At 42.5% G+C, this 17,291-nt stretch overlaps 1 protein-coding gene across 5 annotated transcripts in view; it reads left to right on the forward strand.

Moving 5' to 3' along the window:
- Positions 1–17,291, forward strand: part of KLHL2 (kelch like family member 2) — a 117,943-nt gene that overhangs the window by 67,531 nt on the left and 33,121 nt on the right. For all 5 annotated transcript variants that reach the window (XM_008058298.1, XM_021712458.1, XM_021712457.1 and 2 more), the window contains one exon: positions 14,429–14,538. In XM_008058298.1, coding sequence (XP_008056489.1) covers positions 14,429–14,538 — 110 coding nt within the window. The remainder of the gene's footprint in view (positions 1–14,428; positions 14,539–17,291) is intronic.

Here is a 17,291-nt window from a genome sequence, read left to right on the forward strand (position 1 = left end):
TTTATATGTTTTTACCATAATAAAAAAAGAGGGAGGCAGGAACAGCTGTGCCCAGGGCTTCGTTCAGCCCTGGAATCCACAGAGCTGTCAGGAATAAAGGGAGCCTGGGAGGTCGAGTGGGCGTCTGAGGGAGGCCTGAGGCAGCAGGAGGTGTGAGCATGTCTCTGTTCTGTAGCCTGTGGAAAACCCACAGTGAGATGGCAACATAGGGGTCCTCAGCCTGGGCATGTGTTGAGCAGTAGCCAGAGACGGCTTGGCCCAGGAAGGGCTTGGTCTATTCGGAGATCAGCAGACCCATTCAGAGTCTTTGTCAAGCACCAGCCTAAGGAGTGAAGCAGCCAGAACTGGAAAAGATGGGAAGTCAGACTGCGGGGCTGGAGATGTGGCTGAGGCGTGTGGCCTGAGTGGCAGTGGTATAAGGTGTCAGAGGACGACTCATGCACGGTGCTGTGCGTGGTGGGCTGTCTGCTTGGAAGAGCTGGGCAGGGTAGATAGCATGTTCCCGTGGAGACTGACAGGCAGCTAGAAATTCAGACTTCAGGGCTTAGGAGAAAGGGAGGCTCTGAGAGTAACTATATGGGGGTGATAGTTAAAGATAACAGGGACATGATAAGATAAGGCAGAGCAAGCAGCAAACCAACAGGGCTCAGGGCAAATAGGGCTGCAGGTGACTCCTTGTCTTAGGGCTGAAGTAAGCAACTTAGTAGTCAGAAAGTTAGGAAAAGGTGTTGTACCACTGAGATCGGTTGTGTTCAGGGTAGTATGGACCCTAAAAACCTTGAATCAACTACTTAACTACATGTGTAAAAAAATTGCACTGGTATCCCATTCATCTACATTAAAGAAAAAGAAAAAAGAATCCAGATTGGGTGCAGTAGCTCACACCTGTAATTCCAGCATTTTGGGAGGCCAAGGCTGGAGAATCACTTGAGCTCAAGAATTTGAGACGAACCTGGGCAACATATCAAGACCTTGTCTTTATAGAAAGTGAAAAAAATTAACCAGACGTGTTGGTGTATGCCTGTAGTCTTAGTTACTAGAGAGGCTGGGGTGGAAGAGTTCCTTGAACCCAGGAGTGGGAGGCTGCAGTGAGCTGTGATTGTGTCATTGCACTCCTGCCTGGGCAACAAAGCAAAGCCCTGTCTCGGGAAAAAAAAAAATTAAACCAAGAGAGCTGCTTTAGGACTGAGCACTGCAGAAAGGCCGAGAAGGACTAATTCCAAGAAGGGGACATCCACTGAGCAGTGCCAAGGGAAGGCTGGGCCAGAGGTTATGCACACAGGTGTGAGTGTACACCCAGGTGTGGGAGCTTCAGTGTCCAGCTCTGCTCTCAGGGAGCTTGGTGTACAGGCCAGTGACAAACAGCAGTGGCCAAAGGCAGGGAGGGTAACTAGCAGTCTTTCCTTTTTTTAGGATAGCATATGTTTGCCCACTGAGGCCAAGACAGTAAGAGGCATTGACTATCTATAGCAACATTTAAAAAAAAATTAATTATTAACGTCTCACATAGTTAAAAACTTAAAAAAAAAAAAAAAAGTATGGCAAAACAGGCATAGCATTATGTTTATGACCTTAACCTTTTTTTTTCTTGCTTTGCCACCCAGGCTGGAGAGCAGTGGTATGATCATGATACAGCCTTAAACTCCTGGACTCCAGCAATCCCACCTCAGCTTCCCCAGTAGCTGGGACTATAGGGACGCACCACTGTGCCCGGCTATATATATATATATTTTTTTTTTTTAGAGATAGGGTTTGACTTGTTGCCCAGACTGGTTTCGAGTTCCTGGCCTTAAGCAGTCCTCCGCCTCAGCCTCCCAAAGTGCTGGGATTATAGGTATGAACCACCACGCCCAGCCACTGTATCTGTTTTTAAGTGTACAGTTTAGTAGCATCATGTATGTTATTCACATTGTCAAACAGATCTCCAGAACTTTTTCTTTCATCTCGCAAAAGTGAAATGCTATATCCTTTGGACAACTCCTCTTTTCGCCTTTCCCTTGTCTCTGGCAAGCATTATTCTGCTTTCTATTTCTATGAATTTCACTCCTTTAGATGTTTCATATTGGTGGAATCATACAGTATTTTTCTTTTTCTTTTTTTTTTTTTTTTTTTGAGTCGGAGTCTCACTCTGTCACCCAAGCTGGAGTGTAGTGGCATGGTCACAGCTACTGTAGCCTCGACCTGCTGGACTCAGGCAGTCCTTCTGCCTCAGTCTTCCAAGTAGCTGGAACTCTAGGTGTGCAACACCGTGCCCAGCTAAGTTTTTCATTTATTGTAGAAACAAGGTCTCACCAAGTTGCCCAGGCTGGTCTTGAACCCGTGGGCTCAGGCAGTCCTCTTGCCTTGGCCTCCCAAAGTGCTGGGATTTCAGGTGTGAGCCACCATGCCTGGCCTCATACAGTATATATATATTTTAACTTGCTTACTACACTATTATAAAACTTCATCATGCTGTTGCATGTGACAGGATTTTCTTCCTTTTTAAGGAATTATATATATATATGGTATGTATGTACTAATTTCATTTGTTCATTTAAATGAACAGTGGACACTTGGTGGACATTTGGGTTGCTTTCACTTCTTGGCTATCATGAGTCATGCTGCTGTGAACATGGGCGGGCAGATACCGCCTCAAGACCTGTTTTCATTCTTTTGGATACATTCCCTGTAGTGGGATTGCTGGAGTATCTGGTAGTTTGACTTAATTTTTTGAGGAACAGTTATACAGCATTTTACAGTTCCAGCAACAGTGCACAAGAGTTTCAGTTTCTCCACAGTTTTGCCCACACTTGGGAGAAATGATTTGTTTTCTAGTTTGTTTTGTAGCATCCTTCCTAATAGGTGTCAGGTGATATCTCATTGTGGTTTTGGTTTGCATTTCTCTGTTGTAGTGATGTTCAGCATCTTTTCATATGCTTATTGCTCATCTGTGTCTCATCTTTGAAGAAATGTCTCTCAAGTTTGTTGCTCATTTTTTAATTGGTTTATTTGAGTTTTTGTTGTTGGCTTATAGAAGTTACTTGTATATTCTGGATCTTAACCCCTTATCAGATGTGTGATTTGCACATATTTTCTTCCTTTCCATAGCTTATCTTTCACTTTGTTGATTGTGTCCTTTGATGCACAGAACTTTTAAACTCGATGTGGTCTCATTTGTCTAACTTAATTTTTGGTGTCGTGTCCAAGACATCATTGCCAAATCCAATGACATGAAGCTTTTCCCATGTCTACTTCTAGGAGCTGTATGGCTTTGAGTCTTATGTTTAGATCCTTAATCCACTTTGGATTAATTTTTGCATGAGTGTACTTGGTACATCTTCATTCTTTTGCATGTGGATTTCCAGTTTTCTCAGCACAGTTCATTGAAGAGACTGTCCTTTCCATCGAGTGGTCTTTGCACCTTGTTAGAGATCATTTTACTGTATTCGTGAGGATTTAACACTATTTTAAAGGTATATATTGAAAAAGTTTCCTTTCACCTTTGTCTCCCATTTCTTCCTTTTCTCAGGATAATCACTGTTATTCGTTTCTGTGTTTGCTGGTTTTGGGTGGGGGAGGCTAGGCGGTCCATTCATAGGGTTCCTGTAACTGTAACAACATAAAAGGCTATCCTCTGAAAGGTGGCTTCCCACATCTGTCCTGCTCTTTCCTCCTTCATGCCCTCTGCATGTGATGACTTTTATTTCTTCTGTGTCTTTCCAGTGTACTTGTCTTATTTCTCCCCCTTCTTACACAAAAAGTAACGTGCTCTGTGTACTGTTCTACGCCTTGTTTTTCTTAGTTGGCAATATTTCCTAAAGCTCTCTTCATATTTTGAGCTTCCATGTTCTTCCTTACAGGTGCAGAATATTCTGTTTCATGGGTGGACTATATTTTAACCAGTGCCTACTCATGAACTCTCTTTTGTAATTATTAAACAGTGCTGCAGTGAGTAACTTGCCATGTACCATTTCATAAGTGGTTAAGTGTATTTGTAGGATGACATGTCAAAATTGCTCTCTGTAGACTCCTACCAGCAGTATGAAATAGCACACTTTTTTCATAGTTGGGTTTTGTTTTTTTAATTTTTATTTTCATGGTTTGTGACTTGAGGTCATGGAAGAAATATTCATATTATTTTAATTAGTTATAGGGGTGGTATAAGAACATTTAATGTTGTGAACTAAGCACTAGAAAGACAAATAGTGATTTGCATCAAGAACATATAAAATAACAGGTGGGCAGCACTAACCTTCTTGCCTCTCTTCCCACGGAGTTTCTATGAGCCAATTTCCATTTATATATATTTTTTCAGTTGCTTTTTGGTACCTAGAAATTTAAATGTTATTTAGGAATCTTAAAATTGAGAATTGCCACTATTAGTCATGTCAGATTCATGTTGTTTTAACTTTTTTTTGAAAACCTGACCCAAGATTTTACTGATGCATTCACAAAAAACGATTGTTAGGAGGCCATGATTTTAAAAATATGTATGGGAGAAGTGGCTTGTCTTATGATAAATTTCTTACATAATTGACTATAATTTGTGGTCTTATCTCACGCAAAGCTGTTCTTTCTGAGATGGCCAAGAGAGTTCCTTTAGAGATGTATTTTGGAGGTATATGTTCCCATATCAGCTTTGTACAGCTTCTTTTGTTTTTTAAAGTTTGGCTTTGGGTGCCAGGTATAGTGACTCACATCTGTAATCTCAGCTTTGTGAGGCTGAGGCAGGAAGCTTGCTTGATCTTAAAAGTTCAAGACCAGCCTGGGCAACATAGCAAGACCTCATCTCTACAAAAAATGAAAAAATTGGCCAGGCATGGTGGCATGTGCCTATATTCCCAGCCACTCAGGAGACTGAGGCAGGAGGATGATTGCTTGAGTCTGAGAGTTCGAGGCTCCAGTGAGTTGTGACCATGCCGTTGTACTGCAGCCTGGGTGATAGCATGAGATCCCATCTCTAAAGAAAAAAAGTTTGACATCAGCTGTCTTTTTCCATCAAATGTAGATTCAACTTTTTCCCCTTCAAATGACAAGGTTTGCTTTATTTTAGTAGAAGAGAATTAGTTGTGTGTACCTCCAAACAAGTCACATTTCCTTCTCTTTACCCCAAAGCATTCTGAGGCATGAAATTAAATTAGGTTAAGCATGGTGAACAGATTCATTCAGATACGTATGTGCCTGTGGGTGTGCAGGTGCACAAAAATAGATGACGATTCCTTTTGGTCATGCACCTTGTCGTCCTCTTTGAGACACTGTCTGGATTCTTCCCGGTGATTCCATTCTTACCCAGAGTTGAAAAGCAGGGTGGTCAGATAGTGGCAGCAATGGCACTGTCTACTCAGTGTAAGGCTTGGGGATCACCACTGAGAAGGTAGATTAAGGTAGAGGGTACTCACATCGAATTTAGAGAAGAGTTTATTTGTGTTTTATTGAGATGTGCTGTAATTGGTATATGATTTCTATATGATTTCATTGGCTATTCATTAGAAGTATTTCATGAACTGAATAATAATTAATTCACTCCTCTCTCCCCAGCTTCCAGTAGTGCTTGTCAGAAGCTTAAGTCAGCAAACTGTTTTTCACTAAATCTTCTTTTTCCCCTTATAGTACAGGGGTCACCAAGGAGAAAGAGAAGTGATAGGTACTTTTGAAAATCCTGTAATAAGTTTAGATGCTCTTTTTAGGAGTGTATGGTTTGATTCTAAATGAATAGGCTAAAGTAACAGGGTTGATGGAATCCTCAGCACAAGCGTGGGTTAATAGCAGATGAGGGAATTGGAGACCAAGGCACAGAAACATGGCTGTCAGTGTCAGCGCATACAGCTCTGCTGGAAACAGTGAGGGTTGGGCCAGGAATGGTGATCCTGGGATATCTGCACACCGAGCTGGTTTGTGTGGCGGAGTCAAGCCATGTGAGTTGTGTGAATGATTATAGGTAAGTGTGTGGAATCTCTAGCTTGGGTGGAAAGGACAAGTGTATGCTCCAGTTAGATGACATTAAATCAAGATTACAGCCAGAGGTGTTTTTTGTTTGTTTGAGTCAGAGTCTCACTCTGTCGCCCAGACTGGGGTGCAGTGGCTGCTCCCGGTCACCACAACCTCGACCTGCTGGGCTCTGGCGATCCTTCCGCCTCAGCCTTCCAAGTAGCGGCAACTACAGGCGCACGCTACCATGCCCAGCTCATTTTTGATTTATTGTAGAGATGAGGTCTCACCAAGTTGCCCAGGTGGGTCTCGAACCCACGGGCTCAGGCAATCCACTCACCTCAGCCTCCCAAGGCACGGGATTACAGGCTGAGCCACCGAACCTGGCTTCAGCCAAAGTTCAAAGTACCAAAAATGCGTAGCTACATGGCATGCTTTAGAGAGGGACTCAGCCAGTCATCTGGTGTTTCCCAACTGCATGGGCTGCTGGGTCTCTATAGGTGTATTACTAACAGCAGTCCCACTAAATTACCTTCAGAGTGCACAGCAGAACATGTGAAGAAATATGCAGCTAATGTAAATAGAGGAAAGGCAAGTTCCAGATTACTCCAGATATTGCCAAATTATGCCCCCATATTTAGGGATGCTCCATATAGTTCCCACACTCTTTCCAAGGACAACTTAATAAGGGTGTGTAAACATAAATAATCCGAAATCAGGCATGGTGGCACATACCTCGTGGGGCCAAGGCAGGAGAATTGTTTGTGCCCAGGAGTTTGAGGCTGCAGTAAGCTATGATTGTGCCACTGCACTCCAACCGTGGTGACAGAGCAAGACCCTGTCTCTGAAACTCACTCACTCACTTAATAAATAAATAAATAGAAAAATTAATACTGAAAGGAGTATTCTGAAGATCATGAATTGTTTCAGTAGAAAGTATGTGAAAATTGGAAATATGTATATATGTATATGTATATATCTACAGTAAAAATTGCTTTTAATTTTAGCATTTCTTCTTCACTTTTTCTTTAGACTTTTTTTTGGTAATTGGTGAGGGGCAGTGCTTATTTACTTGAGTCACAGCTATGTTACGGTTTTGTCAATACAATTGCAGTAACTAACATTTCCATGCCTTCTTAATCTTTTTTGATACGCTAGTAAAGAGCACACAGTGAATACAGATTTCAGACTTGATTTTGGATTGAGTTTACTAATGCCTTTCTACATTTATATAATCACCTTTAAAGAAATCGGCAAGTTTCTTTTTTAGCAAGTTCATTTTTTCTTTTCTTTTCTATTAAGAAATAGATCTTTGCTCTTTTGCCCAGGCTAGAATAAAGTGGTGTGATCATAGCTCACTGCAGACTCAAATTCCTGGGTACAGGTGATCCTTCTGCCTTAACCTCCTGAGTAGCTGGAACTACAGACACTTGTCACCATGCTGACTAATTTTTAATTTTATTTGTAGAGAAGGTATATCACTTTGTTGCCTAGGCTGGTCTTAAACTCTTGGCTTCAAGTGATCCTCCTGCCTCGGCCTCCCAAAATATGGGGATTACTGACATGAGGAACCGCCTCTAGCTAAAAAATTTTAAATTTATATGCCATTTGCAAGATTTTCATTAAAGTGAGTTTATTTCTCAATACGTTTGAATTTTATATGCAAATCATCTCATTATATCCTTATGTTTATTCTTTGAAAAGCAAATTCAATTGAAAAAAATTTTCCATTTTGTCTTAGTGTAAGAAAATGTTTTTAGTGATTTTTTTTTTTTTTAACAAACACTTTTGGTAAGGTCAGGAAATAGTATACCATATTTTAGATGTAGAAGGGACCTTTGCAATTAATCATGTTGGTTATTTAAAATCTTTAGCCCTGTTAAAAGTCTTTCATAATAGGTTTTGAAGTACTGTTATGAAGTGCTGATATGCCATAGGACTAGGTACCTCTTAAAGTAGATATTTAAGTTTAATTTTTAGTTTGTATTTTTTTCAAATATCACTTTGACTATTTTTTTCCAATTTGACTTTTGATCAGTTACAAATTCAGCCACAAATTCATCATGTCTATGTTCTGTATTAGTACATTCTCTTTGTAGCTAATAGTCTATTTTTTAGGGCAGTTTTAGGTTTACAGAAAAAGTGAATTCGGACACGTCCTCTCACTGCCCCACCCACAGTTGTCCTTGCCATGAACACATTGTATTAGTGTTAGTGTTGCATGTTGGTGTTAGTGTTGCTAACTGAAATCTGTAGTTCATAGTAGGGCCTAAACTCTTTGAACTGTATATCTTATAGGTTTTGACAAATGTACAATGCCATCTATCCATCATTACAGAATAGTTTCACTGCCTTCAAAATCCCCTGTCTGTCTCTCCTTTCTTCCTTGGATCAGACCACTGGCAATACTGATGTTTTTACTTCTTCCATAGTTTTGCATTTTCTAGAATATCATGTAGTTGGAATTGTGTAGTATGTAGCCTTTTCTGTTGGCTTCTTTCACTTAACAGTATGCATGTAGGTCTCATGTATTTCAAAGTTTGATAGCTCATTTTTTATCATTGAGTCATGTTTCATTGTATGGTTGTACCACAGTGTGTTTACTCATTCACCAATTGGAGGACATCTTGGTTGCTTCAAGGTTTTAGCAGTTATAAATGAAGGTGTTTGGCACCTGTGTATCTTTTTTGGTTAAGTGTCTGTTCAGATCTTTTTGCTCATTTAAAAATTGGGTTGTTTATTTTCCTTTTTTTTTTTGAGTTGGAGTCTCACTCCGTTGCCCAGACTGGAGTGCAGTGGCCACTCCCAGCCACCACAGCCTCGACCTGCTGGACTCCGGTGATCCTTCCGCCTCAGCCTTTCAAGTAGCTGGAACTACAGGCACGCGCTACCACGCCCGGCTGATTTTTGATTTATTGTAGAGATGAGGTCTTGCCAAGTTGCCCAGGCGGGTCTCAGGCAGTCCATTCGCCTCAGCCTCCCAAGGCGTGGGTGTTTATTTTCTTATTGTTAAGTTTTAAGAGTTCTTTATATATTTTAGATAATAGCCCTTTATCAGATATGTGTTTTACAAATATTTCTCCTAGGCTGTGTCTTACATTTTTATTTCTTAAGAGTATCCTTGTACATCAGAAGGTTTAATTTTAATGAAGTCCAACTTATGAGTTTTTTAAAAAAAATTTTATTTACATGGAGGAAATTTCAGAGAGGGGTTCTTAGCATCACTGCAGGTGAGGAATTGTAGGGATTCCTAGGGCTTGTAGGGACACAGAAAAGTGGGACAATGGTAGCTTTAGATGACTGCCAATCTGTGTGTGGAGGTGGTACACACAACTTTGTTCTCTGAATCATCACCTGTGGTCATACCTAGGATGAAAGAACTGAAAAAGAAAAGGGAGGGACTTGCTGACCTCCAGGGGTTCTCCCTCATCTCCAGGATTTTTTCTTAGGCTCAGGACTCACTCTCAAGTGCAAGGTCTCTTCATCAGGGACTGGGCTGTCCCTCTGTTGGGGCCCTCCTTAAAGTGCAGAGGATTACTTTCAGGTGCAGGGCTGTCCTGCGGGTGCAGAGCTCTTGTTTCTGCAGGGCTGTTTCATAAGTACAGGGACTTTTTCATGTTCTCGGGCTATCCCTCAGGCACAGGGCTCTTCTTCAGGTTCAGGGCTCTTCTTCAGGTTCAGGGCTCTCCCTTAAGAGCAAGTCCATCAAGTTTGAGGGTTTTTACTTGGGTGCAGGAACTCTCTGTCATGTGCAGGGCTCTCCCACTGGGAAGGGGTTCTCCCTCAGGTGCAGGGCTCTCCTCAGGTGCAGGGCTCTCCCTCAGGTGCAGGGCTCTCCCCTCAGGTTCTGGGACTCTCCTAGGTGCAGGGCTCCCTCAAGTGCTGGACCCTTCCTCAGGTGCAGGACTCTACTCCGGGTTCAGGGCTCTGTCTCAGGTGCAGGACTCTCTTAATCAGGTGCAGGGCTCTCTCCATTGGTTGCAGGGTTCTCCCTCAGGTGCATGACTCTTTCCTAGGTTCAGGGCTCTGTCTCAGGTGCAGAACTCTCTCCATCAGGTGCAGATTTCTCTCCATCAATTGCTGGGCTCTCCCTCAGGTACAGGACTCTCAGCCAGGTTCAGGGCTCTGTTTCAGGTGCAGGACTCTCTCCATCTGGTGCAGAGTTCTCTCCACCAGTTGCAGGACTCTCTCCCAGGTTCAGGGCATTGTCTCAGGTGCAGGGCTCTCCCTCAGGTGCAGGACTCTCTCCATCAGTTACAGGGCCCTCTCCATCGGGTGCAGGACTCTATCAGGTGCATAACTCTCTTCATCAGGTACATGGCTCTCTCCATCAGGTGCAGTGCTCTCTCCATCAGTTGCAGGATCTCCCTCAGGTGCAGAACTCTCCCAGGTTCAGGACTCAGTCTCAGGTGCAGGGCTCTCCATCAGTTGCAGGGCCCTCCCTCAGGTGCAGAGCTTTCCCTCAGGTGCAGGACTCTCCATCAGTTACAGGGCTCTCTCCATCAGGTGCAGGACTTTATCAGGTACATGGCTCTATCAGGTGCAGCGCTCTCTCCATCAGGTGCAGGGCTCTCCCTCAGGTGCAGGACTCTCTCCCTTAGGGTCAGGATTCTCTCCATCAGGTGTAGGACTCTCTATCAGTTGCAGGGCTCTTCCTCAGGTGCACGGCTCTCTCCATCACGTGCAGGGCTCTCCCTCAGGTGCAGGACTCTCTCCCTTAGGGTAAGGATTCTCTCCATCAAGTGTAGGGCTTTCCCTCAGGTGCAAGGCTCTCCTTCAGGTGCAGGGCTCTCCCTTAGGTTCTGGAGCTCTCCCAGGTGCAGGGCTCCCTCAAATGCTGGCCCTACTTCAGGTGCAGGACTGTCTTCTACTTTCAGGGCTCTCCCTCAGATGCAGGACTCTCCCAGGTTCAGGGCTCTGTCTCAGGTGCAGGCCTCTCTCCATCAGTTGCAGGGCTCTCTCCATTAGTTGCAGGGTTCTCCCTCAGGTGCAGGACTCTCTCCCAGGCTCAGGGCTCTGTCTCAGGTGCAGGGCTCTCTCCCTGGTTCAGGACTCCTTATCAGGTGCAGCTCTCCCTCAGGTACACTCCCTGCATTCCCCCCATTCTCCTTTGTGAGTCTTCTAAGAGGCAGGGGGCCAGGCGGGGGACGGGGTAGGCTCTCTAGCTTCTTCCCTGCCTTCTGTTAGCAACCACAGTCATCCAGAGACTCCGGGGGCAGTGGTCACCATCCTACTATCTGAAGCTACATGAATGCAAGGCCCAACTGCAAAGTGCTGTGGTCAGTTCCTGCCAGCTTTCCTGGGTCACCATTCCTGATGTCACAGTCCCCAGTGTCATGACGTCCATGATGTCACATCTCTCTATGTCATATCCCTGATGGCCCAGGGGAGGCAGCTGGGACTTGGGAACCTTCCACAGCACTCAGGTGTGGGACCAGATGAGGGGTCACCTTTGGAACTGCCCCCACCTCTGAGCTCCAGGAGACAAACAGCAGTGAACTGCTGAATTAACCCCTTCAGCGCCGAGGATGCTGCGGAGTGCCTGTGGGCAGACATTTTGCTGCTGCCGCCGCCTAACAAATTTTTTTTTTCGTGGATAATACTTGTAGTATTAGGTCTAAAAAGTCATCCCTATACCCAAGGTTAGTTAGGTTTTCTCCTGTGTTCTAGGAGTTAACTTTTGTGTTTTACATTTAGGTCTATGATCCATTTTGAGTTGATTTTTGTGAAAGGTATAAAGTCTGTGTTTAGGCCAGGTGTGGAGCCTTGCAGCTATAATCTCAGCACTTTGGGAGGCTGAGGCAGTAGGATTGCTTGAATGTAGGAGTTTGAGACCAGCTTGGGCAACATAGCCCAGAGGCCTTTTCTCTACCAAAAAAAAAAAAGTTATACATGGTGGCTCATACCTACCGTCCCAACTACTCAGGAGACTGAGGTAGGAGGATCTCTTGAGCCCAGGGGTTCGAGGTTACAGTGAGCTATGATTCCCCTACTGCACTCCAGCCTCGGTGACAGAGTGCGACCCTGTCCCTAAAACAATAAATAAACAGTCTCTGTCTAGATTCTTTTTTTTTTTTTTGCATGCAGGCATCTAGTTGCTACAACATCATATTGTGGAAAAGACTGTCCTTTCTCTATTGAATTGCCTTTGCTTCTTTGTCAAAGATCGGTTAGCTATATCTAAATGGGTCTATTTCTGGACTCACTATTCTGTTACATTGATCTGCAGTCATCCCTCAGCATCTGCAGGAGACTGTTTCCTAGACCCTTCACAGATACCAAAATTTGAGGTTGCTCAAGTCCCTGAGATAAAATGGTGTATACAGTATTTAAAACAACCTATGCACATCTCATAAACTTTAAATCTTCTCTAGCTGACTTAATAATACCTACTACAATGTAAATGCTATGTGACTAGTTGTTACATTATACATTTTTATTTGTATTACTTATTATTGTTGTATTCTTGTTTTTTATTTTTATTTCTTCTGAATGTTCTCAATCTGTGGCTAGTTGAATGCATGGTTGGTTGAATTTGTGGATGCAGAACCCATGACTACAGAGCGTTATTTGTGTTTGTCATTTTCATTATATTTCATTTTTATCTTCATTTTCTTACTTACTGCAGTGCCGTACCTTGGTTGGCCAAACTGAGTTTCAAAAAATTGTGTGTCAGTTGGATTTTTGTCAGGCATATCATCTTATAATTATCTTGGAGCTGTGCATTTTTTAAAAAGTCATCTTGTGATGAACTTTTTGTAGAGCGAATAGTTACTTATGATATTTATGAAAACACAGATTTTATTTTCCAAATATTTCTAAAGGGGAAGCCACCTATTTCTTTTTATGGTATGTTGAAATACATGTTTGAGCCAGACTCAGTGGCTCAGCCTGTAATCCTGCGCCTTTGGGAGGCTGAGGTGAGTGGATTGCCAGAGCCCGTGGGTTCGAGACCTGCCTGGGCAGGCGAGACCTCATCTCTACAATAAATAAAAAAATTAGCTGGGCGTGGTAGCATGTGCCTGTAATTCCAGCTACTTGGAAGGCTGAGGCGGTAGGATTGCTGGAGCCCCAGCAGGTTGAGGCTGCGGTGGCTGGGAGCGGCCACTGCACTCCAGTCTGGGCGAGAGTGAGACTCCAACTCAAAAAAAAAAAAAAAAAAAGAAAGAAATGTTTGAAATAAATCTTTTTAAAGTCTTTAAAAAATACTATTAGAATATGGTTAGTTGTGAAGACCTAGAAGATAACCCAGTTTTTCTAGCAAGTTTTTACTTTAGAATTTAGGAATTGCAGTTAAGGCCTCGATTTTTCAGTTCTTACTCTCTGCCAGACACAGTGCTAGGTGCTTTATAAACCAGTAGTATATTTGCTTCTCACAGTAATCTTATTTTTATTATCCTCACTTTGCAGATGAGGAAATCAAGGCATAGGGAAATTACATAATTGCCCAAGTTGTCCAGGCTAGCATGTGGCAGAGCTGAGATTTGAACATGGGATGTCTGACTCTGAAACCCATACCACCATATTCCCTTGTGAGCTCATTCTTCATGAGAGATGACCTTGCAGGAAAAGTTGTTTCATAATTTATTAGTTACTTGTAAATTTTTAAAATTATTAATTGTATTAATACCATCTTTTTCCTCTTTGGAAGGAGAGGCCATGTATATGAACCCAAGGAAAAGTTTTTTAATAAAAGTTTTAGTATTTTAAGAATTACTAATTTTGTTAGTTTCTGGAAAGAGGTTGAGGTATAAAATCATATAATTTGATTCCTAAATAAACTGCTTACATATAATTCAGAGTTAGCTATATCATAAACCAATTCTTTTTCTTTTTAAAAAATGTTGGTTATCTATATAGATTGACCAGCATTTATGATTTCTTTAGTCTAGTTTTCAAATAAAGCAGGGTTGTCAGGCAAGTGACTTATGCCTATAATCCCAGCACTTTGGGAGACTGAGGCAGGAAAATGACTTGAGGCCAGGAGTTCGAGACCTGCCTGGGTAACATAGCGAGAACCTATCTTTACAAAATATTTAATAATAATAATAATAATATTACAGCAGGGTTTTCTTCCTTCATAATATTTTAGATCCCTCTGTTTTATATAATACGTTGAAATGTACAAATAGAACACCATGTATTTTATCTGATTTATGTGATCATAAGTTTTATAAATTTAAGTATTGCTAGTGCCATCCCCATATAAGGGCTAGCTGTCTAACTCTAAAATACCACCATATAAAACAGAAGTGATTTAACAAAGCACATGCATTTTAAGAAAGCTTTGCTACCTGTGCTGCTGCTTTGCTGTAGTGTAAATTGGTCACTCAAGATATTTCCCCAGTTATCCGACTTTGTTTTGGTTTGACATGTTGGTTTTTGCCTAGAGGAAGTGCAGTTGGTTTTCTCATCTTAAGATTAGATTAAATTGGGGAAGACATTTCCTTTTTAAGCAGGTTGAAACTATGATAATGCAACATTGGTGCTAATGGATTTTTATTTTTAACTCCCCAAACAGAGCAACATTTTGCAGATGTTGTACTTAGTGAAGAATTTCTTAATCTTGGCATTGAACAAGTGTGCAGCCTAATCTCAAGTGACAAACTCACCATTTCCTCAGAAGAGAAGGTAAGCATATCTTTCTTTCCCAAGTGTGTAGTGACCCAGTATAGTTTCCTTTCTTTATTTCACTTTGTTTTGTATCTTTGTGATCCTATATGTATAGTACCAGTCAGTTATCTTTGATCTGAAAGTTAAGAAACTCAGAGAGTTGACTTGTTGATTTTCTATGTAAATTGCTCTGTCTCCTCACTTCTTGGGAGATTGCCTAAAGTTGAGACATTAGGGTTTTGTACTTGTCCCTTCTGGGAAACAGGTTTCTTCCTACAGCTAGATGCCTATAGTGTAATTTGTGATCTGGACACAACATTTCTCACTAAAGTTTCACTGTCTTTGGAGGTGGAAGAAATTGCCCGCGGTGGGGGCAATGGGGCAAGGTTTGTTGCTCTAGGGTATTACCCAGGGGGGGCAAGGTTTGCTGGCTCTAGAGTATTAACCAGAGATCAAGGTTTGCTAGATCTAGAGTATTACTGAGGGGTGCAGGGTTTGCTGGCTCTAGAGTGTTAACCAGGGGGGCAGGGTTTGCTGGCTCTGGAGTATTAACCAGGGAGGCAAGGTTTGCTGGCTCTGGAGTATTACCCAGGGGTGCAAGGTTATCTGGCTCTAGAGTATTATCCAGGTGGTAAGACTTTCTGGCTCTAGAGTATTACCCAGGGGTACAGGGTTTGCAGGCTCTAGATTATTAACCAGGGAGCAAGGTTTGCTTGATCTAGAGTGTTACTGAGGGGGACAGGGTTTGTTGGCTCTAGAATATTACTCAGGTTGGCAAGGTTTGCTGGCTCTGGAGTATTACCCAAGGGGACAAGGTGTGATGGCTCTAGAGTGTTACCCAGGTCGGCAAGGTTAGCTGGCTCTGGAGTGTTACCCAGGTCAGCAAGGTTAGCTGGCTCTAGAGTATTACCCAGGTAGGCAAGGTTTGTCCATGTGACTAGAGGTACCTGACATGGTTCTTCTGGAGCCGTAGCTCTGGGAATCAGTTCTGCATGTGCTGTCTAGCAGATCCGACATGCGCGAGGTGTTTCCTTCATTCTCTCTTGGACTCCTGACTGGGGGTTGACTGGTCTCTCTCAGACTCCCTATCTCTCCCCTCCTTTCTGTGCTGTAACTTGCTTGTGGTTCTCATAGCATGGTGGATTCAAGTAATCTGACTTCTGACATGACATTTGGCTTGTCCCAAATGACATTTCAGGGGACCAGGGTACAAGCTACAGGTTTCTTATGACCAGCTTTGGAATTCCCATGATACCACTCCCACCACACGTTGGGTTACACAGAGCCACGTGGGTTGAGCTTGGAAGGCCACTGTGGGAGGGTGGCCTTCCAAGATGAGGGCTCATCTTTGGATGCCAGCTGTCATAGCAGTAGTGTGCAGACTGGAATGAAACTGGGGTGAGGGCCAGAGGAAGGAGTTGAAGTCACACCCATGAGCAGCAGGATTTGAGGTGGGATGGTAGGAGCAGATGTGAGAAGTCAGCTGAGGAATGGAAGGAGAATCTACAGAACACAGACCAGCTTAGCACCTGCACACGGAGGCACTTGGTAAACACTTGCTGACAGAGTGAATTAATGAGGACGTTAGTTATCATGTGCAGTATTTTTAGTTTCTTGCTCTATTCCTGTTTCAAGATAATCTGTTTTTACACCCGGTAAGCCAAGCCATTTGCATATTGCCAAACATTTTCTTCATCCCTTTAAAGATTATCAGGTGATACATTCATCAGTCTGGAAGGAAATTATATAGGTAGATAATGTGCTCATATTAGCTTATTAGTTTTCTTATAGGTATCTGTTATAAGTGATAATGCACTTATTTAGTTTTTACATTTTTTCAAAATATTATGTTTCAGTAGATTCTACTTTTGTGAAAGAGCAGAGTTAGTCTATTCTGCAGATCCTCTGTATATAAGTTTGATTTTAAACCTAAAGGAACTGTCAAACATGAACTGTTTATAAGGGTCATGACTTTCCTTCCGGAATATCACTCTGCTTTATTATCGTGGGTGCTTAATGCCAAAAGAATTTGGGAGTTATATCTAGGTAAGGAGAATGAAATTCATTTTAGTTATACTAAATTCACAGGTTGTCAACAGTCAATGAGATTGTATATCACCAGATTATCACAGTTATTATTCAAGTTCAATAAGATGAGATAATATACTTGGTAAAATGCTTAGTAAATACCAATGAAAAGTATAGTTGACCCTTGAACATAGAAGTTAGGAGGCTGACCCTCCTTACAGTTGAAAATCCATGTGCAACTTTTGGCTCCCCCAAAACTTAACTACTAATAGCCTATTTGTTGACTGAAAGCCTTACTGAAGACATCAGCAGTCAATTAACACATATTTTATATGATATATGTATTATGTATTCTTATAGTGAAGTAAGCTAGAGAAAATGTCATTTAAAAAATCATAGGAAAGAGAAAACATATATACTCTTTATTAGCTGTAAGTGGATCATTATATGGCTATCTTCATGCTCATTGTCTTCATGTTTGAGTAGCTGAGGAGGGGGTGGTTATTGGTCTTGCTGTCTCAGAATTGGCAGAGGCAGAAGACGTGGAAGGGGGGGAGATAGGAGAGGCAGGCACATTCAGTGTAAATTTTGTTGGAAAAAATCTACATGTAAGCAGACCTGTGCAGTTCAAGTGTGTTGGGAGCCGGCCACGGAGGCCCACTGTGCATTAGGGATCAGGGAGGGCCGTGGACCTCGAGACCGCTAGGATGTGTTCGAGAGCCGTAGACCCCATTTTCCTCCCC

This window comes from Carlito syrichta, unplaced genomic scaffold (genome assembly GCF_000164805.1).
Source record: "Carlito syrichta isolate Samal-C Ts95f unplaced genomic scaffold, Tarsius_syrichta-2.0.1 Scaffold303285, whole genome shotgun sequence".
NCBI classification, from domain to species: domain Eukaryota; kingdom Metazoa; phylum Chordata; class Mammalia; order Primates; family Tarsiidae; genus Carlito; species Carlito syrichta.